The sequence below is a fragment of the Cuculus canorus genome, chromosome Z (genome assembly GCF_017976375.1).
Source record: "Cuculus canorus isolate bCucCan1 chromosome Z, bCucCan1.pri, whole genome shotgun sequence".
Taxonomy (NCBI): Eukaryota; Metazoa; Chordata; class Aves; order Cuculiformes; family Cuculidae; genus Cuculus; species Cuculus canorus.
The window spans coordinates 43,659,548-43,682,202 of record NC_071441.1 but is presented as its reverse complement, the minus strand read 5'-3'; the positions used below and the strand labels follow the sequence as shown (position 1 = coordinate 43,682,202).

The 22,655-nt window shown below is 41.4% G+C and overlaps 1 protein-coding gene across 1 annotated transcript in view; it reads right to left on the bottom strand.

The window, feature by feature from the left end:
• Nucleotides 1-22,655, bottom strand: part of MARCHF3 (membrane associated ring-CH-type finger 3) — an 88,142-nt gene that overhangs the window by 7,774 nt on the left and 57,713 nt on the right. Inside the window, exons 3-5 of the mRNA XM_054054788.1 lie at nt 17,979-18,180; nt 16,141-16,348; nt 297-506 (exon numbers count right to left, since the gene is read on the bottom strand). Of these exons, the coding sequence (XP_053910763.1) occupies nt 297-506; nt 16,141-16,348; nt 17,979-18,180 (620 nt within the window). The remainder of the gene's footprint in view (nt 1-296; nt 507-16,140; nt 16,349-17,978; nt 18,181-22,655) is intronic.

The window sequence follows — 22,655 nt, the reverse complement described above, 5'->3', positions numbered from 1 at the left end:
TCTGTGTTGAACTCTTCCATTTTATTTCCTTGTCTCTGTCTTGCTATCCCTCTGGTGTTTCAGATTTGGGAATTACTGATCCCAAAGGCAAACCGTCTTTCTCGATTTCCAGAGAACTTGAATGATGTGGGACAAAGAGGTTTCTTGCACGTGTAATTTAAATTTATCAGTACAGAAGGTAAATGTAAGCAATGCTTTGTACAATGGTTCATGCGCTCTACAGCGCTCTGTGTAATTGATTTTCTGATTTGTTCTTTCCCTTATTCCTGTGGGTCGAATAGAAAATCAGTACTTACCAGGGTCCAGAAGAGGTAAATAGTGAAGAGTGCAACGGTGAGTGCAATGAGGCCAACAGCTTCTAGCCTACTACTAAAGTGCAGATGGTCCACTGCTCCACGTAGACACAACCAGCCAGAGATGGTAGCCAATGGAGTGATAAACAAGAAACACACCATGTCTCCAAAGAGAGTCCGTTTCTCATGCTGGGGGCCTGGATTCCTCAGCCACTGCAGGCAAAACGCAGACAAAGCAAGTGTCAGCACAAGGAGCAGGTTTTACCTGAGACAAGCTGCTTTCTTGCAAAATACAGACCTGCCCCTTTGTGAAGGTAACGTGGGCCACACACAGGATGAGGCTTTGATTGTCCCAAGAAAGCTCCCCCAGAACTTCTCCCCCTTGCTGCCTGCTAATACACAACTCCAGCCATGTGTACATACTGCATCCTCTGTAGTAACAGCTGCCTTGAGAAGGGTAAGAGTTTTGCATGGCGTAGTTCCTGGGATTTGGCTTCTGAATTGTTTGAGAAACTCCATAAAGTAGAAAGAAAAGCATGCTCTCCTGGCAGATCAAGAGTGCAGAAAATGTTTGTTAATATTTTGTAGGGTATTTCAAGCTATATATTTTTTCCTGTATTGGTTGTAGTGTTGGCTAAGTCGTTTTCTACTTGCTTTCAGATATCCACGTGCAAGCAGAGTTTAAAGCACACAAGGTTAGTTTTATTAAGAAGATCATAATAGTGGGGGATGATGTAATTGAGACCAGCCCTGCAGAGAAAGACTTGGAGGTGCTCATTGACAAGAAGCCTGGCAGTGAGCAGTTGCAGCCCAGAAGGCCAACTGTATCCCAGGCTGCATCAAAAGAAGTGTGGCCAGCAGGTCAAGGGAAGTGACTCTCCTCCTGTGCTCCACTCTCGTGAGACCCCCATGTGGAGTATTGTGACCAGTTTTGGAATCCTCAGTATAGGAAGGATATGGAACTGGTGGAATGTGTCCAGAGAAGAGCTGCAGGGATGATCGGAGGGCTGGAGCACCTCCCATATGAGAACAGGCTGAGAGAGTTGGGGCTGTTCAGCCTGGAGAAGAAAAGGAGAGACCTCTATAGGAGAGACTATAAGGGAGATCCTATAGTGACCTTCCATACCTGAAGGGGGCCTACAAGAGAGGTGGAGATGGTCTTTTAGCAAAGGCATGTAGTGGTAGGACTAGGAGAATGGCTTTAGACTGCAGAGGGGAACATTTAGATTAGACATTAGGCAGAAATTCACGATGAAGGTAGTGAAGTACTGGAATAGGTTTCCCAGGGAAGTTGTGGCTGCCCCATCCCTGGAGGTGTCCAAGGACAGGTTGCATGGGGCCTTGAGCAGCCTGGTCTAGTGGAAGGTGTCCCTGCCCATGGCAGGGGGGTTTGAACTAGATGATCTTCAAGGTCCCTTCGAACTCAAACCATTCTATGATCTTATTCTTGCTAAATAGGCTCCCTGAAATCAGCTGCTAAATCATAGGTTCATTTAACAGCTGTCACAAAGCCTACAGGTCCGTGTTTCTATAAAGATGATTTTAGATGACAAAGGTCTAAGAAGTTCAGTCTACAACAGTACACTGAGACCTTCTGATTAAAAAATCCCCCTCATCACTCAAGTCTATATTTGAATAAGGAGACTACCAAACCGTGTGATTTTTTCCAAGACAAACCATAGGATTTGCTCAAAACTGCTCTGCAGCACCCTTTTAATTTTTTGTTCTTTGAGCATACAACACATATGTAGGCTACTACCAAGGATAGCAATGTTTCTTCTGTGGCACCTGTGAACCCCAACCAGCCTGGGAGCTGTACATATTGTTACCCTAACCACAGAGGGCAAACACACCCTGTATCGCAAAGGGCTGCATCTGCCCCTGAGAGTCCATGATCTAAGACAGAGGAGTCAAAGTCAGGAACAGGCAGCAGAGGTGTAGCAAGCTGTCATAACCTCAGCTGCCCGTGCAGAATCTGGAAGAACACAGAGATATGTTCATAAACACTTTTTTTTTTTTTTTTTTTTGCAGTATGTAGGCTTTTAATTTACTTGAATACTTCTAAAATCCTAAGGAAGACAGAAACGATTCATAACTGCTACGTACCAAGCAGGAAGATGAAAGGGAAGATGCTAGTTGAAGATGGTGGCTCAATATTGTTTTTCCTTTTCAAGCAGTGTTTTGAGCTCAAGATTATTTAAAATACCAGAATACCTATGAAAGGTTCATAGCACTTTCCTTGGAGCTTTCATTCCATTTACTTAAAAACACCCCAAAGGCTGCATGCATGAGAGTTGCAGGTTACGTCTGGTTGTTTCTAGATAGGGCTGATTGTAACCTTCACCTTGTTCAATTTCCACAAATCCCTGTAATACAAAAGCACCAGGAAAATGAGAGGAACTGAAAACATCTGGTAGAGCAGAGTTTGTTTATAAAGGGGATTGTGAAAAGGTTTTGTGAAAAGTTGTTTGTTTAAAGGGTGACCTGCAAGAGAACTGCTGAGCATTTGCACTTCTCCTTGATCTTAATGTGAATTGCAGGTGTTCACCACTTTTCCAGGACAGACCTTAAAATGCTAATTACTCCTTATTCAGCTTTGTGAAGAATGTACTGCAATAGTTCAGAGTCCATTTAGCGAAGGCTGCATCCTGAAATCCCAGTCTGTTGTGATTTCCTTTGGCATCCATGCAGCTCAGTTAATGCAAGAAAAACTGTTTATTTCCTCTGAGTAAGAAGGAAGAACCTTAACAGGCATGTGTCGTCATCTGTGCCCTACAACTTTCAGAAGACACAGTACAATACACTTGAATTAAGAGAGCATTTTACAGTGTGCCACCTAATGACTGAAAGTTTGAGTGGACAAAAATGTTGTGAGACTCTTCCACAGGTTCCCTGCAATCCTTATGTCTTGTCTGACCCCTATGAACAAAGAATCAAACCCAAGAAATTGAGATATTAGATGAGGCTAGGACAGACAAGAGTAGTATTAAATAATAAGTAAAAACCTCACCATTCTACATTTGAATCTTAAAAGCTGGAGAAATTTCATTCGATAGTTCTGAAATGGAAGTTAAAAGCAACAAATAAGTAGTTTCAATGGTTGCAGAGATTTCAGTCACAGCATGTACTTTTCTCCTGAGTTAGTGCACAGTGTCTCTAAATCTGTTTCTGTTTAGATTCTAGGTTTCAGTCTTTTATTTTGGTTTCAGTCTTTTATTTTGGCAAAGTGCACTGTCAGGTTACTTTATAGCTAAAAAGCTAATTCAGCAAATACTTTTGTGAAACGGAGACCCACACAATGATCCCAACAAAGTGTTCAGCTGATTAATTAGCATGGCAATAGAGTGAAGACTACCCTGCTAGAAAAGAATGAGATATAAGGCCAGATGCAACTGTCAGATCTGCACTATGATACACTGAAATCTGTTCTATTAAAATGTGTCAATGTGCTCAATTATTTCTGCACTAAATTGAGACCCTCACAGTGGTAATTTCTATTTTTTTGGGAAAAAAAAAACCAATAGGAAAAAGAGATCATAAAAAGGGTGATATTTGAAGCAAAATGCTGGTCAGTTTATTATTTTATCAGGTGCTATTTTGAAGTGAATAGAGATTCCTGTGCCCAATATACACATGGAGAGCCAGACACGAATTGACTTTAGCAACGTCAGCAAGCACAAATTCAAGAACACATAAGCACAGCACCTGATGCACAATCCATACTGGGTCATGACTGACACAAGCCAAAATTCTTCCTGTTTCTGGAGACTAATGAGAATCCAGCCCTTCAAAGGAATGTCCCATCTCATCCCTCACAGTGACATGTGCCAAATGGGGTCTACTCAGAAGCAAAACACTCCCCAAACCCTAAGATAAAGTCTTGGCTGCATGATAGCTCTCAGCTCCCTCAGCTGTCCATGCCATCCCTTGGCAGTGAGTGCTTCTGCTGCAGTCGCATGGACCACAAACGCTGCTCCAGCACCAGGGCTCTCTGCTCAGCCGGGTTCAGCTAAACAGGGCAGGTGTTGCTGAAACAACTCGGACCATCTGCCTGCTTTGGGGCACTCCCCGAATGGCAGCCACAGCAAGTGGTATGGGCAGAGCAACATCTTTGGTCATGCATTTCTTTGCCCAGCAAACATGTGCCTAAACCTATAGGCAGTGGCAGAAGCTCTCCTGAGACACACTGGTGAGCTCCTCTGCTCAGATTGTTTCAACTGGCCAAAAGAAAGGTGAACAGAAGGAGGACACCAGTGAAGGAGAAGTGCTGCTTAGATTAATGGACAATATTGGCTTAAGAACAAATGGATGATCGTTGGCCATAAATAAATTGAGAGTAAGAACCAGAAAAAATTCCCAGCCTTCAAAGCATCCAGCTCTGGAATAGCCTCCCAGGAACAGTGGTGTACTCTAGAAGTCCCCAAACCGACACAGTTTTGCGGAGGAACTTGGTTAAGTTTTAAGAAAGGGATTTTTGAGATACTGCGTATAACATGAGAAAACACTGTTAATACACCTGAGGCTCCTTCACCCCACACATTGACACCCCATTGCATTGACAAGTGCAATAAACATGCAAGGAATTGTTGGAGTCACTCCACACAGAAGAGTTGAATTTAAATTGTTATATGCCCTGAGAAGATTAAATTAATCTCTTGACCTTCATCAGAGCATCCCCAAATTTCCTTCAACTGAATGCAAACTCTAGTGCTCAGTAAAGTTAATTTAAATGTACAACAGCCTCTGGGAGACTTTTGGCCTGTAAGCCCACTAGTAGCTACAAAATTTTATATGATTTTTAAAACTGCACATGAAGCCAGAGCTACGAAACTGTCCAAAATCCCTTTTCAGTGTGAATGTACAGAAATGTATATTTGACGCAGTCAAATAATCTGAAGCTGAATTATAGAATAGTTTGGGTTTGAAGGAACCTTAAATATCATTTAGTTCCAACGCCCCTGCCATGGGGCAGGGACACCTCCAATGGATCAGGTTGCTCAAAGTGCCATCCAATCTGGCCTTGAACACCTCCAGGGATGGGGTATCCATGACTTTCTCTGGACAACCTGTTCCACTGCCTCACCACCCTCGCAGTAAAAATTTCTTCCTAATATGTAATCTAAATCTACCCTCTTCCAGCTTAAAACCGTTATTCCTCGTTCTCTCACTGCACTCCCTGATAAAGAGCCTCTCCACAGCTTTCCTGTAGGCCCTCTATGTACTGGAAAGCTACTGTAAGGTGTCCCCAGAGTGTTCTCTTTTTGGGCTAAACAAGCGTTAAGCAATTCAGATTCCTGAAATGAGCAAATGGGCTCAGTTTCCTTTTCACTAGTTTACTTCATCCTGACCCTGGAGATCTGCTCATCTCAAAACAGAGACAGGGTAAGGCATCTGCATGATGCTAGCAAAGAGAAGCTTTACGTTTGGAGAAGGAGATCATCAGAACAAGCAGCAACCAAGGACCAGAACACCTTGATGAGGTTCAGACTGGGCGTCCATCTGACCTAACAAAAGTGAGCTGCCACCAGAAAACTGCTGTAAAACACCTCCACAAGTTTGAGCTCCCTTACCATTACCAGAGGGCAAATCCTCGAACCACTCACCTCCATAGGTATAACTTCAATTAGATGACTCATGAATGCTAAGTAAAGTATGTGCATTTCCAGATCAGATCCTAAGGTTACAACCAGTTTCTAATGGGAAGCCCTTTCTAGTTCACTACATTTTCATTGGAAAATTGATTTTACATAAACGTTGCTGGAGATAGTCCAGCAGCAAAGAAGATGCCACAGCTTGTGAAGAAAGTCCATCACATTGCTTTTTAGTTAAAAGTAATTAAACAGTTACCACAAATGAAGCTCAGGGGAGAAAACAGGAAAGAATTGTCTTTACTAAATGTGTTTCACTTTGAACTAAAAAAAAAAAAAGGTTATTACACATCAAATGTACCACTTAATTTTGTTCTTTTCACACTGATATCTCTGTAGTGAATCTTGATGAAAGCAGTGTGTATATAAGCAAAATTGCTAGCAATTATTGTCATATCTTGTTTCATGCCAGCAGTGACCAATGGCAGTATTTTGCCTTGGGCTTTAAGAAAAGAATATTCCCTGTTTTTTTCTAGAGAGTTTGACTTGAATGAAGGACATTTTTAAAAACCAAAGGACCATTTATTGGCCAAAAGAAATATTAACATCTGAACATTTTGTCCAAAAACTTTTTTACTTAAAAAATTTTTTAACCTTTTTTTGGTGAAATGTATTGAAACTAAGCTTAACTGCATGTAACTCAAAGTCTCCCAGACCATAGTGGTATTTGTTTTCAGGGCAGTGAAACATTTTGGGCTACTCAAAACTTTCCTAGGCCAGTGTTCTGCCAAGGAAAACAAATATAAGACAGTTGCTTTTCAGTTGAAAAAATATTTATATTTCAGGTTTTGGTTTTACTGCCAGATCAAATACTCAGTGTTATTGTCTTCAGTGTGTCACTTTAGAACAGCCATGGTGACAGCTCACAGAGGTACTCCTTTGGTCCCAGAGACAGAGGCCTGTCTATTTGACAGATAGAAAACTAAACGATGTGATCTCTGTAACTTTACTACACTACTATTATGGCCTCTTTGTAATTCAGAATGCTCTTATTTAAGTTTAAACCTTATTTTAACTCAAATTTCAGGGAATATTTGATTGTGGAGTGAGCCGAAGCTACTTCTTGAAATAGCAAATTAATTTCATTTGCATGTTTTTATAAGTGCAAAGAATACATTATTAATTGTTAAGAGTTGTGTATTATACCCCTTTAATTTTTTTTGTTTTGTAAAAAGAATAACATACAGTGCGGATAGGAACGAACCCTAAGGGGTAGCTAAGTGTAAGGAGAGTACTGCAGGCTGTTGATATCACATCAAAACTGAATTTGCAATCTAGACCGTGGGTAGTTTGCCAGCTGAAAACTAGGAGTTTAATATAAAATGCTCTCCTAAGTAGCAAAAACACTGTCCAGTAGATGTGAATTCCAGCTTCTTGATTTTACAACTTTAATATCTAAAAAGGATTAGTAATTCTCTGATAGTGAGAACAAACAAAAAAGCTTGCTAAATTGCACTATAAAGATCTATGACATTTCTTGCAGGACCAATTAAACAATATTGTATTCTTTAACATTTTAGTCTGGCTTACTGGTATCCATTTTCCCACTATCCACTCTAAGTTTATGTTTCTGATAATGCTTGTAAAAGGTAAAAGATTTCAAGATATTTCAAGAAAAAATATTTTGTGGAGCTTTGGGAGAAGACACATTTCCTTTAAACTGTATGTTTTCCTATGTTTTCTCATTTTATTTTGGATGAAAGTATTCCAAATCAGGCCAACAGAGGTATGCATTCAAGAAAATAAACTAAAAAAAAAATCACATTTTGCATTGTAAATCAAAATCAAAGCAGATTTGCTATTCACAACAAGTATTCCAACACATTGCAAAACTCCTGATTTACAAGCTCAAATATATGGAAACTAAGGATGTGGCAGATAACAAATGCTTAGCAGCTGTCCAAAAAGACAGATGCAATAAAACTTTTCATCTTAGAAATCTGCACATTTTGACTGGCTCCTGTTGGTGGCAGGAAACGCTACCAGCAAGACAGAAATTATAACCAGGCAGTTTAGAACTGTATTACAGAATAACCACGTCCAAAGAAAAGTCACCAATACCATTATCTAAAACAAAAATAGATGTACCTTTGAAAGCCTACAGCATATTCCCTCATCCTGCTAGTCCTTAAAGAACAGCACTTGGCTTTTTCCAAAGCAGCTATTTTCTCTCTGATTGTTCAGTTATTTTCTCCTCAGAACTTTCCTCAACGTCTTTTGCCTTTGATAGCTAGTCCTTTACATTTAAGAAAGAACAGCTACAGATGTGAAGATTTGAAGACAAACTCTGTTCACTGATAAGTAATTTTTGCCTTTCTTCTTTTTTTTTTTTTTTTTTTGTGGGGCTGGGTTGCTCTTGTCTGCACCCTTGCTGTCAGTGCTATGAAATAGATTAGTGCAGGGGAAAAGTCAAGCACTGCAGCAAAATTTTATGTGAAGAACCTAAAATAAATTCAATTTCTTGTCAAAGGAGAGAGAAAAGCTTGTTTTTTCTGTTGTCTCTGGATTTTTCCGCATTAGAAATGAATACAATACGGTATCCTAGGTGTAAAAAGTGTGTTTTGAAGAAGTTATGTTTTCAAAACTGTAGGTGTTGCACAATTTATTATTTATTTTTGCAGTTTTCTACTGGAAATCTACATGGCTGCTTCAAATTCTCCCTGTGTGACTTGAGTTTCTGAGGGTGACCGGGGCAATTTTCACAGTTGAAGACAACTACATACAAAAGCTTATTACCCACTTTGCCCTTCTTATTTTGCCTTTTTTTGGGTCAGGAAGGGAGGGATAACACACATAAGTTATCTGCTCCCAGTCTGATGTGCTGTATCTACAGCTGCAGTTCCCCCAAACATAGATTCACAGAAGTTTTCCTTGGTGACTACAGAGTCATCATTTTCCTTCTGGCTTTAAGAATGGTCCTTCTACGAACTACATGCAGCAAATATGGTGTCTCTTCATTATAGTAATTTAATGTTAATGACTTATTTCACTGACCAGTGGAGAGGAAACCTAAACAAAAAGAATCCCTACAAATAAAACAAGCATGACTCAAAGTCTTGCACAAAAAGTAAGTTCATATTTCAATGAAAGGATTCTGGAAGTCTTAAATTATAATGTAAGCTAATTTTAACTACTTCATGCATAGCTGTAGGTTTTAGCAGTTTTATAAATCTATTTTTCTTTTCTAGCATAATCTCTATAGCCAGCAACAGGTTAGGGAAAAACTGAAGTTAATTTCTGTGCAATAATGTGGCAATTATTGTGACCTTATTTTTTCTCCTAGTCATGATGTTTTGCTTCTAAGTTTTATATTGTTAATTAAATGCTTTCTGTTTCTTTGTTTGTCTGTTAGTTTGTGAAAAAACCAAACCAGTAGGTATAAAGTCCTGGTTGGATTGAAACATGTAAATAACTTACAAGCATCACAAGCCCTACTTATATGGTCACATAATGTTCTTATACTGGATTTATATTGTAGATGGTTGTTCTCTAACAATATTTTATTGCACATAAATAGGTTTGTACTGCCATGTTTTGAGTCTGTTTCTGTACTAAGCCAAGGGAAGTAACATAGGTGTAATATGGAAATTGAAATGAATATTATATATAATATTTATAAAAAGCTGGCCTAATCTTTACCTGAAACACAGCAAAATCATCTGTGTATGTCTATGGAAAAAGTCATTTCTAGAGTGGATTTCCTTCAGAGGACCAGCTGCTTTAAAAATGCAACTTATATAAAAGTAAAGGTGTTTAAAGTGGAAGGTCACCAACTGAAACTGCTGCAATTTGATTTCACTGCGTATGAGATCCTTCCAGGTTTAACATAGAATTATAGAATAGAATAGAATCACTAGGTTGGAAAAGACCTCTTAGGTCATTGAGTCCAACCATTCCTCTTTGCCACTAAACCATGTCCCTGAGCACCTCATCCACCCATCTTTTAAATACCCACAGGCATGGTGACTCAACCACCTCCCTGGGCAGCCTCTGCCAGTGGCTGATGACCCTTTCTGTGAAAAGTTTTTTTCTGATATCCAGTCTGAACCTCCCCTGGTGGAGCTTGAGGCCATTCCCCCTTGTCCTGTCCCCTGTCACTTGGGAGAAGAGGCCAGCTCCCTCCTCTCCACAACCTCCTTTCAGATAGCTGTAGAGAGCAATAAGGTCTCCCCTCAGCCTCCTCTTCTCCAGGCTAAACAACCCCAGCTCTCACAGCCACTTGTCATAAGACTCGTTCTCCAGCCCCCTCACCAGCTTCGTTGCTTTTCTCTGGACACACTCCAGAGCCTCAACATCCTTCTTGTGGTGAGGGGCCCAGAACTGAACACAGAAATTGAGGTGTGGTCTCACCAGTGCTGAGTACAGAGGGAGAATAACCTCCCTGGACCTGCTGGTCACACTGTTTCTGATACAAGCCAAGATGCCATTGGCCTTCTTGGCCCCCTGGGCACACTGCTGGCTCATGTTCAGTCAGCTGTCAACCAACACCTCCAGGTCCTTCTCCCTCAGCTTTCTAGCCAGATTTCTCCTAGTCTGTAGCACTGCACAGGGTTGTTGTGCCGCAAGTGCAGGACCCGGCATTTGGCCTTGTTAAACCTCATGCCATTGATCTCGGCCCAGCAGCCCAGCCTGTTCAGATCCCTTTGCAGAGCCTCCCTACCCTCCATCAAATCGACACTTCCACCCAGCTTAGTGTTGTCTGCAAAGTTACTTAGGGTGCATTCGATCCCTTCATCCAGGTCATTGATAAAGACGTTGATCACTGAGCCCCAGGGGACACCACTTATGACCGGCCTCAGCTGGAGTTAATTCTGTTTACCACCACTCTCTGGGCCCGGCCATCCAACCAGTTTTCCACCCATGAGAGTGTGCGCCCATCCAGGCCAGAGGCTGACAGTTTCCGAAGCAGAATGCTGTGAGAAACAGTGTCAAAGGCTTTACTGAATTCCAAGAAGACTACATCCACAGCCTTTCCCCCATCCAGTAGTTGAGTCACTTTGCCATAGAAGGTGATCAGGTTAGTTTGGCAGGACCTGCCTTTCATGAACCCATGTTGACTGGGTTTGTCATAAAGAACACCAGGTCTATGCCTACCAATTACCATATTAGAGACCTTTCTTTCCTCTGCTGTCTAGAGTTTCTGCTGCTTTAGGCTGGGCCCTCTGTGTCAAACGTAGCCAGACCCTCACTGGCAATGGGGTGACCAAGACATGAAAGACAGAAATCGGGCTACTCAGACAGCTGCTTTTTTCTTTACAATACATCAGCCCTATGTATAGTCATCATCAGTTATCCATGTGTCCAAGCGTATATCCTGCACAACTCTAATTTCCAGCAGATTGTACAGGGATGCTGTGCATTTAGCAAATAGCAGAAGAGGTGGGTTCAGACCTTGCTTGTATCTCTTGAACTGAATTTTGCAGTATCATGAGCCCTGGGACTCAGGGTAATGTGCACGTACTGGTAATGTGTAAATGGACAAAGTTTTGTGTTATTGGCAAATAGCTACTTTAAACCGATTGTAGAGCTCTGGATGTCTCCAAACAATCCTCCTATCTGATGGAGCTCCTCTGAAATCAAGCAAAAATCTGCTGGTGCCTGCGAAGTGCTTTAACAGCAACATGTTGTCTAGCAAAAAGGTGATGCCAAATGGCAGCTCCAGAAAGCTCATGCTCTGATAGATTATGTCTGATTCATATTGTAGGTTTCAATTTTCTGTGGTACCCTCCAGCTTGCTGGGTACCCTCCAGATGGGAGATGAACAGGAAGACTCAGTGATCGTCAGCATGAAAAAAACCTTTCTATATCACAATCCATCTCTTATTCCTTTACAAACCTATATCATGTTCTCTCCAACACAGTTGTTGTGAACAAGTTCACGAGTGACTGAGAAATAAGGAATTCCCAGGTCCCAATGGGGAGCTGAGGAGCATCAGCCCAGCCGCTGAGCAGAGCTTCTACCACAAGCATGGTCATCATGTAGAGAGAGTGCGACAGTTCCCAGTTAGCCAAGTCCATAAGCAAGGCAAGGTAAGTTCTGAAAGTCAGGCAGGGCATGAGGAAGCGTTGCAACTACCTGCAGTACAATGGCTATCCACTTAACAAAATCTACAGAGGTTCAACAGAAAGCAACTCTTATTATTAGCTGTAAAATCACGCAGGGCACATCTGACATGTGCAGACCAAGAGTACAAAGGCAAGGAACTGCAAAGGATACCAATCTTCTTGGCTGACCACTCAGTGTAGCAGGAGGTAAAATACACAAATGGTGGATAGTAATGAACAATCACTTTCCTTGGATAGCCCCACAAAAAGGCCCGATTCATAATTCAGAAACAAAATTCAGCTGCAGAAAATAATCTGAGCTTAAAAAAGTAGACCAAAAATGCATGAAGTTTCAGAAATGCAATATTGAGAGGATGGATCTGCTTGAATAAGCTGTTCTACTATCTTCTGCCTCTCTGTTTGGATTTTGGACATCAAATGCTTAGCAAATTGTACATTTCTTGGGAGATGTTTCTTCTGTAGACAACAAAAACATGTCCTGTAGCATAGATAAAGGAATGTCTCCCTAGAAATACTTGATTTGAAATTCAGCTGACAAGGAGAAGCTTATGGTGGAGAAAAAATATGAAGGATAAAAGGGAATGGAGGTAAAAATTTCTCTTTGCTTTTCCTTGCAAAGAAACCTAGGAAAAAAACCAGGCTGTTGTGTGTAACCGAAGATGGAGACAGGAAGCAAAGGCGAGCTCCCTGCATTTTTGCATCCTCTGCATGATATATGCAGGAGGCAGGATACAGTTAGAGAAATGTTGCTTGTATCTGAGCTAAAGATCTGTTTGAGTGCATAGAGTCACATCCTTAGCATGAACATGGACAACTCCATAAAAGAAGGCAAAAAGCCATCTTGTATCAAATTTGTATTAAGCACTCACTTCATAATGAATTAATGGCAAACTAGCAACATGGCTGGAGAACGGAAAATTGCTATGTGTTCACTAGCCTGTTCTGATCAAATCAGGGACCACAGCAAGAAATCTTCTGCTGCTTTCATAATAATATACATGAAGGAGGAAGAAATATGGCTGAACAACAAGCCGCGCTACTTACTGCTCAGTTCATTTTGAGCCCGTTACTGCTGCAGACCCTTCTGGTGCTAACAGCAGCAATGGAATACAAATGTGACAATTCCAGATAAAGCAAGTGAAGTATCTCCATTTGTTTCCACTGAAATTTCTTTCACATCCATGGCTAAGCCTCTAAGAAAGAGTGATGAATCCAGTGAACAGATGAAGAGAAAATATAATACCATGTTATCTCCTTCTTTTTGGAGCCCTTTAAGAAAGTGAATAAGATGTCTTATAAGAGTCAGACATACCTTTTTTTTCTGATGGAAAATCTCTAGGAGAAAGGATGAATATGATGATTGATTGCTTCAAGCATTTTTATACTACCTGCCACTGATCAATGAATGGGATATATTCTCTGCGTGAGATAGGGCCTGCTGAGAAGTTACTGGATAAGCTTCTATAGACTATGCTCTACAAATGACTTTACGGGTACAATAGTCCCTCTTGATGGCCTAAAATGCATTGGCAAACTCATCATTCACCTTCACTGAAAAGACCATGTACCACGTCCATTATATAGTTCAGAGGAATCTTCGGAGAATTAATTATCTTACTAAATGAAGAGAACTTAGACTTCTCTTCCCTAAAACTCTGCTCTCCTCCTCAGACCTACACACACCCCCCCCACTTCCACCCCCAAGACCCCATACAATGGAACTCAAAGCCGGTTGGCCTCTCTGGCTTGTCATTTGCCTGAATACTACAGCATTTTTTGTGAAAGATGGTCCTACGATAACGGATAGACACCTCTCCTTGCCCTCATACTCTAGGTAATACAGAAAGACAGACAAGATAGTGCTTTTAGGACACAGAAGATGGGGGAATCTGGTAACTTCCATCTGCTTTATTCAAGCTTTGGTAACTTTGAGATTTGCTCTAAATACTTGCACAGAGAGGTTGTTGGATATTGAAACACTGTTTTTTAAGTAAGTACGATCTCTAAGGACAAGCTTAAACTATACTAACAGAAATCAAGAAGTTTGATATCTTTCTTCTTAACTTGTCCCCTTCCATAGAAGACTTATTACTGTTTGTTTCCGCTGCTCTCAACTTTAAAAGTACAGCTTCACTTCCTTTCTAAACTGAAAACATACTATTTGCATGCTACTTCAAAAATTCAGTGGCCTTTCTTATTATGTTTTCCACAACTGCATGTAATTGTTGATGACTTCACTAAAATATTGTGGATATGGTAGCTGAGAAGCAAGAAAATATTAGATAGTGAAGAGAAAAACATCACTTAACACTGTAATATGTTTCAGAAATGTTCTTGCATCTGGTTTTCATTTGTCCTCAGCTGAGAAACAAAAGACAAATTTATAATTATTATTGTTACTATTGTTGTTGTTGCTATTATTTATCACTGCTTTTGTGAAAAAGAAGCCTCACTTCATCACAGCATGATCAAGTGACCAGACTGCCCCAGCCTGGGCAGGGTCAGCTTTGCTTTCAACTTCTTCATTAGCTCTGAACAATGCCACATCTCATTTATGCAAAGCAAACCTCACGAGCAGCTGTTGCGATGGAACAGCTTGAAGAAGCTGGACTGTAAAATCAGACTGCTTACTGCCACAGCATGGCTTATATTTCTTTTCAGAAGGCAAATTCAGAGTGCCAAACTATGCAACTGAACATTGCTTGGCGCAGGCTCAGAGCAGCTGGCCAAAAGATGTTATTGTCTTCATTGGAGAGAGCTCAGTCATAAAGGTTTGGCTGCTGAGTGGCTGACAGCCTGAGAACAATCAACAGCAGCGTTTCTCATACTGGGACCAGCTTCCAGGGAGAGTCTGGAGTCCTCCTAGAAGCACCAAACAACAACCTGAAGGCAATTGAACACTGCTGTTCTAGGGTTGCTCTGGTTAAGGCTTGACAAGACTACAGATCTTGTGCAAAATGTATCATGCACTGTGTCATGTATCTGTTTTTTGCTGATCCTAAGGAAGAGTGAAGGTATACTGAGGCTTAGACAAAAAACGTGCACTCATGACTCAATCAAGCGTAATGCAATATACGTAGTCTTCAATGAGAATCACCGCTTCTTTGCATGGCCCCCTGTCCTACTTCACAGCAGTCAGTTTTATCCTGTATCCTCTCATCTGTGGATAAGAGTAAAACAAGATGTCCCTATCCCCCCTTATTTTTAATACCGTATCCCCTTCAACCACTTCTGCTAGAGTTTACAGGAGTAATGAATATGCAGAGAAAGTACATGCACTCCTGAACCCAAGCTTAGCATGTAAGCATCTGTGTCACCAGCTGGTACAATAAGATGCTTCCCATTACTTTTTTAAACTGTTGTTATTTGTAATTTGCTTTTAATTGCAACACAAACCATAATTTTTACCTGTCCCTCGCCCCCCCCCCCAAATTGAAACAGGGGAGGAGAAGATCAGTAAGAGTGTAAAGATTTTTTCTTTCTTTTTTTTTAATCTTTTCCTGAGGATCAATCCCAAAAATCCTGGCAAACTTCATGTAGTCACTAAAGCGTTTATAGTTGGCAAAAACTGTATTTTAATTGATAGGGGAGAAACAATTGTCCAATTCACAGTTGAGTTCAGTACACGGGCAGAGGAGGCCAAAAGGTCACTCACAGATTACTAAAGACACCAGGCACAGAGCAATAGCAACTCTTTCTTGCAGGCTTGACATGGAAACCATGTTTTTAAGGCTCCTTGGTTTATTACCTCTCTCACAAAAGCAAGAACAAAAAATATTCTTGACTTATACTTAATACGCTGAATACTGACACTTGTCTCACATTCCACAGAAACTGTTACCCCTCCTCCATCCTCTACGAAGCTGGCTGGTATACGAGAAATTTGCTGCAGACTGTTCCCCAGATTTTCACTCATGTTTACAGTGAAGGAAACCCATTGATTTTGTTCTTCCTTGCTTTGGTCTAGTTAAAAATGAAGGTTTTTTTATTTCCCTGAACTTATCTTGCCAAAACCAAAACTCAGAGCTTGATTTGGCTTCAGCAGACCTGCAAATGTTTGTGATTCCTATATAAAAATCAACAGGACTCACTCACTGAAGCGATGCTTCTGGGGACACGCCCCATGTACTAACCTCTAGCAACGGTCTGGGTTTGCGCTCCACTGCAAACCTGAAGTGACAGAGTTCACAGTAGCTGGTGTTTGAAGATGACAGCCAACGCTCCAGGCAGCTGCGGTGAATAGTCCCCAGTGTCCCCGTACAATCACAGGGGGAAAGAAGGTCTTCCCGACTGCTGCCTTCATGGCAGATCCTACACATTGGCCGGTCATAGAAGGGGCTGCTGGAGGAGGAGAGAAATCTGCTGGTCAGCATAAAGGGCTGTGGTCTGGCCTCTCTCTCTCTCTGCATGTCACAAATTAACAATGTGGGAAAAATTAACAATGTGGGAAATATTAACAGCTTTGGTACTTGCTCTGTAGTTATCACACAAAGCTGCTGGGGTAATGGCTGCAGGCACTTGGTATTCTTGTTTAAAATACCTCTTGAGGTGGGGAACAGGGGGGCAAGTGGAGAATAAAATACATAGCAGAGCACTGGATGAAAGACATACAAAATAGTGCTTCTTTCCTTTTGTATTTCTCACCTCTTCACAGTGTAGCAGAGCAGCCACTCAAGAAATTTCTAAATGCATCAGGGAAGTTTCAAACTTGCCTCAGCTGGGCACCTCTTATGCTAGTGATGACCTGTGCCACCACTCCTGAGCCATCACGTAGCATCTCTTATTCTAGTACCTATATAGTAAGCTGTTTTCAGTGATAAACTGCAAACGACTTCTGGATCTAAACAACAGCAGCTTTCCCTGCAGCATTGTGAAGGCAGGACCACAACTTCAGGCAGGCATGTGCAAGCAGGAAGCTCCTGTCAGTGAGGAGGATTTACCTTGCTTTGGGACAACACCCCACCAGCGGTTCAAGGAGTGATAATACTGGCACCGAAAAGGAGGACTGTGCCAAACACCTCCTACCTCATTGCTGCCTGTGGCTATTTCTCCTGCACTGCCTCCCTGAAAGCACTCACCTTTCTAGTGGCAGGGTGCCAACATGCGAAGGGGGATGAGTGCTCCTCCTGCTAGCAAAAACCTAAAAATTCTGATTTTAAAGTGTTTCTAAAAGTTGCTACAAGTAAGGGGAAAAGGTTCCTTCTGCCTGTCACATTGCACATGCTGCAACTCCTCATAGGAGTGCCGTGAATTGGACCATGTTTGCTGTTTTGTGAAAATCCGGGGTCCATGCAGGAATTCCAGTGAAGTGGAACATGATTTTGACCCAAATATCAAGTCAGGACATGGCCAAACTCTTAAGCATTTTCCTTCTTGCTTTTAAAGAAAACAAAGTCAACAAAAAGCAGGTCAGCATTTCAAAGTGTATAGTTTAAATGTACATTTTGGCACTAATCTGTTGTTCTAAACTGACAGCAGAAAGTGCTTCTCTCCATTACTTGGATGATGGCTGAAAAGGCAACACTTGTGTGTGCACCTCTGCTAGAAATAATTTGTCTGGCCACTCAGCATGCTGGCTTGGGAAGTGTGAAGGAAACGTGCCATAGAAGTGCTGAAAGCAGCGCGCAGGCTAAACACTGCATCCCATGCCAGCCAGCATCTGCCAAATGCTCCTGCCGTGTATTAGGGAAATCATTGCAGCTGGCGCACTTGAGCCGCAGCATCCCCAGGCAGATTGCTTCCTGCTTCTTCACTGACTATAACGGTGAGGGCTTAATTACATATGTAGCCTAATCATTATAAAGTTAGTATGAGGGTGTAATTACCAGTGCACCACGGTAGGACTTCATGGAGCACACCACCACACCTTCCTTTCAAGAGCCCGTGGGACTTGTGGATTGCAGCTGGGGAGGGTGCACTGGAGCCCACACAGGGAAGGGGTCTGTGTTGTCCCATCACCCCCCACACCTACCTCTGCGTGGCCAGTGTCCGCACAACGGAGGAAAGAAGCTGCCCATCTTTGGTCGACACCTGCATGACATACTGTGGGCAGACACTGCCGCTGCTGTGCAGGGTCTTGACACCTGTTGCCGACGGATGCGGGTGCTCTGGCAGGACTCCTGGCAGACGACTGCAGCGGCTCATCCTCAGGGTGGAAGGTGGCTGGTCCCCATCTAGGAAGGAGGGAGGACAAGGCGGTGGAGTGGGAGGAAGGAGCACGTCCCTCCCTGTCTGCAACTCTGCCACATTGATCCATACCAGGTGTGAGAAAAAATGCACACATACACACACACACTGGCCCTGCCCTCAAAACGCACTCAGCAGGGAAAGGAAGGCTGACGAAGTTACGTGTTGTGGAAAAGCAGTCTGCACGTCTCAGAGCTGGGGCTCTGTGCTGCTTTTCTTCTCTGCAGACTCCTAAAGTCACAGGTGATAGATGGAAACACTGAACCTTTTTGTCTCTCCCCAACAAATGCTGCAAAGGAAAATTCAATCTTCACTTTGTGTGCTTATTTTTTTAAACTTAAAGACTGCCTTGTCCACCAACAGGGGAAGTTATGTATCAGAGGACAAAGTGGCCTATAAGCTCCAAATCCCCTGTGAAAACACTCCTCTGCTGCCAAGTGCCCTCCATCACCCACCCACGGACCTGGCAAATAATCGTGTACAGATCTTTTGTCACACAGATCTGCTTAATAACAGCCTATGTGCAGTAATAATTTATGCCACAAGGTGAGGCAGAAATCACAGTGTGCCTCTGTTTTTCTCCTCTGCTTTGCTCTTTCTGCCATCACTTAAGAATGTATTTTGTACAATGCCGTCAGCCATTAGCAACTGGGAAGCAAGTGTTATGGTGGTAACAAAGAGCCTGGAAACATAAATTCCTGATACCTTCATACGATGGTCCTTGCTGGATGTGCTTGTCACTGAGAGGAGACTGCGTGGTTCTACAGGCAGAGCACCAGGCTGTGCACCTGTTGTCTTGCTCTCCAGGTCAGTCACCACCAGCATATGTATAGAGTGGATTAATCCCTCTGCACAAGGGGTGAAAGACTTCCTAGCATGACTTGAGGCAATGGGCTACTGTCGCAGGTAAATGTCATGGGCTACTACTATGATATTCACATGTTGAAATCCGTGCATTTCTCTGCACAGCATCTAACTCTCAAAAAAAAGCATTTTGCATCAGATAACATTGTTACTTGTGTGGTACCCATATTGCAGCAGGAAACAGAATCCTTAAAAATTAAATAAACATTCATCCACTCTTTTAAACAGAGGTATTTACCAGGTTTTTAAGAGAAATCTTGAAATTTTATCTGATTGGATTTTAACAAATGGCAGCACTAACTTTCTGAACTCTCCTGTATGGATGTCTTTGGCAGTAAGACTTTGCAGCGTGTGAGGATGTGATGTGGGTGCTGGGTGACTTGTACTATGCAAGTTTTCACATAGGAACCTATATTCTTAGAAAGGCAGAGTCTTTGTTTTACATGATTATTTCAGCTATTTTAAAACCATTCATACTCTAGAGAGTGAACTGGTGGCTGATGAGACAGCTTACAGGAGATACAGTATTCAGAGAATGGGGAAGGAAATCAGACTCTGGACCTCATTTACAATGGAAATTAAGCAAATGACTGATTTCAAAACCATTAACACATAAAAGATGCAGACTTCTTAACAGAGTAAGTGCCACAGACTCTCCAAGGAGATTATAGTATCAGCAATATTTTAGTTTTTAAATCCATGCTGAGACTGTCTAGCAAGAATATTCAGCAGCTGAGTAGCTGCTGCTTCATTAAACTTAAAAAGTCCAGGCAGTACCATGCTTACAGACCCATATCATACAATTATATATTTCTTTTCTGGTTGCTTCATTGACCTTGTTAAGTTCAACACTGGGTTTATTGTTGCATATATAAATCTACCATCCAAGCCTTTACAAACAATCCATCATTCACTTGATGAGTTCAGAGCATTTGATGGAGCATCAGATGATGCAACTAAATGCAAAGCTTGAAAGCACACCAGAAATAATGTAGCTATATCCCAACAACAATGTGAATTCAAATATCTGTGTACAGTATCACATTGATATCTCACTTTGGTATGGCAAATAAATGTAACTACTTTCTACCTAACTCTCTTTTTTGAAGAAAGTTGGAAGTTACAACATATTTTCCTGATTTCAGAAGAATTATTTTCACACAAAATCACTGTATGTGCACAAAGTAACAAAATTATGGAATTAAATAATGTCCCTCAGGGATCTGTGCTGGAACCAGTGCTGGTTAGTATTTTCATCAATGGTATTTATATTAGGTGCCAGAAAACTGAGAGCAAAATGACTGAATTTGGCAAAGTGGACGGATGTCTGAAGAAACCTAGTAATTATCTCTTTTTTTTCTTTCTGTGTTACTACACCCACTCTCCTTGCATATCTCGTCTATTCAAAACCTATTTTAAGACTACTTTACTACTAGGATATTTAAACCAGATCTTGTTTCTGTTCTAGTTTTTCTGCTTTGCCTTCAGTACTAGTCTCCTTACTCCCTCTTCCACCTCCATGACATGAGATCTTCTGGTGAGAGTCTTTCAGAGTGACTCTTCAACTTCAGCACTGCCTTCCAACTTTCCATAATAAATGCATAGCTCTTGGTGTATTTCTTCTCTTCACCTCCTTGTGCAATGACTTCAGTAAGCCATATAAAAAACCTAATTTTCAAGGTATTTTAAATGATTACAAATTCAAAAACCCTGAGTTAAGAATAATTTTTTCCCTTGTGTTATATGTACCCTGGTGTATGTCTGTATATGGGCTTATGGGTATCAGAGTAAAAGTAAAGATATTGCGTGTATTTTCATTGTACCATATGTGTACTGGGGCTGAGTGTGGAGTGAAAGCAGTCAAATTCTCAGAGCTGTTCTGTGTCCTCAGAAATTTCAAAATCCTGGCTGGAAAAAGGTCGGTACAGGTTTTCTTGTTGAGATGACAGAGTGGAACAGCATTCTCTTAGTCACTGATTAGAGTGTCCTAGTTGTGATTTACAGCTTTCACTTCATTCATGGGCTTACGGAGTAAATATTCCTCAGTGCGCACTGCATGTCTCATTTATGTTCCTCTTAGTTTTGCACTCAGTGCTCTGGTTTACAGACATGAAAAGCATAAGTCTCATAGAAACAAGCCTACTCTTTTGTTCATTTTGCACAGTTACAGATGCACTGTACTCAAGCAAACTGTCTGACGTCACGCTGGAGTTGGGTAGAAGATTCAAGTGCAACCTACATGCTTTGTCCCATAATAATTTAAAGGATACTGTTCTATCAAATGTTAGAATAATAGAATCATAGAATCAACAGGCTGGAAAAGATCTTGGATCATTAAGTCCAACTATTCCTATCTGCCACTAAACCATGGGATAGCTTATGCTCTTTTCTTCTCTCCCGATCTGCTGGCTGCTATCACCAGTGTTAAGATGTAATCATCATTATCTGATTATCTGCCTCTCTCTACCCTCCCCCTCTGCACAACTTTTTAAGTCATTCCAAAGTCCAGACAGCTCTCTGGGGCTTCAGTGGTTATTAAGAGGTATCTGGAAGTATTTTTCTTCATGACATTATGGGAATGAATGCAAATATTTTGAAAAAGTGGCTTAGGCCCACAAATAAATGCCACCAAATAGCTGCAGTCTTTGTTTCAGAGACAAGAGAGTTCTAGGCTTAGCTAATTGCTGATTATTGCTAATAATACATCCCCACTGAGCTTAACAAACACGTTTTAAATGTTTTAAGGCATTTATAGCATATCTTCTTCCAGATGCTTATATTTCTTTTTAAAAGATTTATAACTTTTGTATCAAAAGAAATCATGAGAGTCAATGAATGCCACTAAGTGAGGCACTGCCGCTCTCACTGAATCACACTCAAATAGGAGATGTTAAAAACTACCATTACTGCCCTGAAAAGTAATTTAAAGAAGAAACCATCTGCATTTACAATAAGCATCTACAACTGGAATCATCACTGCACTCTTTCCTACTGTGTGTGAGCTGACCTCACTTCTTAAATCCATATAGTGTTACAATAATGAGTTAAATTATCACAGCAGAATTTTTTTAGGTAGTGGTGCTTTTATACTGAAGCTGTGAGTGGCTAAGATTTGCATGAGACAAAAAGTCTTACATATGTATTATGGAAGGAGAACAGGAGCACGAGTGGTAAAAGTTACTCTGAAAGGGAGTACTAAAAACACACTGCTCTGAGACAAGCATCCTTAGTAAAGAAGGATGTAGTAATTTTCCTTGCAGTTTTCAGTGGAAGAGTTGAAATTATAAAGTATTTTCCAGCTTCTTTGCCCAACCTGGCTTGTGCCGCTTGCCACTATAAAAGTCTTTTCAGTAACCTTCCTTTCCTGAGAAAGCTTGGAACTGGAGGCTAAGGCTTGCCTGCACCTGCTTCTGGGTGACTACACTCAGGCTGAATCTCTGCAAACAGAAGAAGACACTCACCCCAGCACATTCCCAAAATGCTCCTTTTTTTTAATTGCTACATCCTTTTCACACTTACCCTCTCTTGTTTTCCCAGTCCTGCCCACAAACATTCTGCTGATTCTGGCCCTGTTTAATGACAAATTCTGGAAGACAAC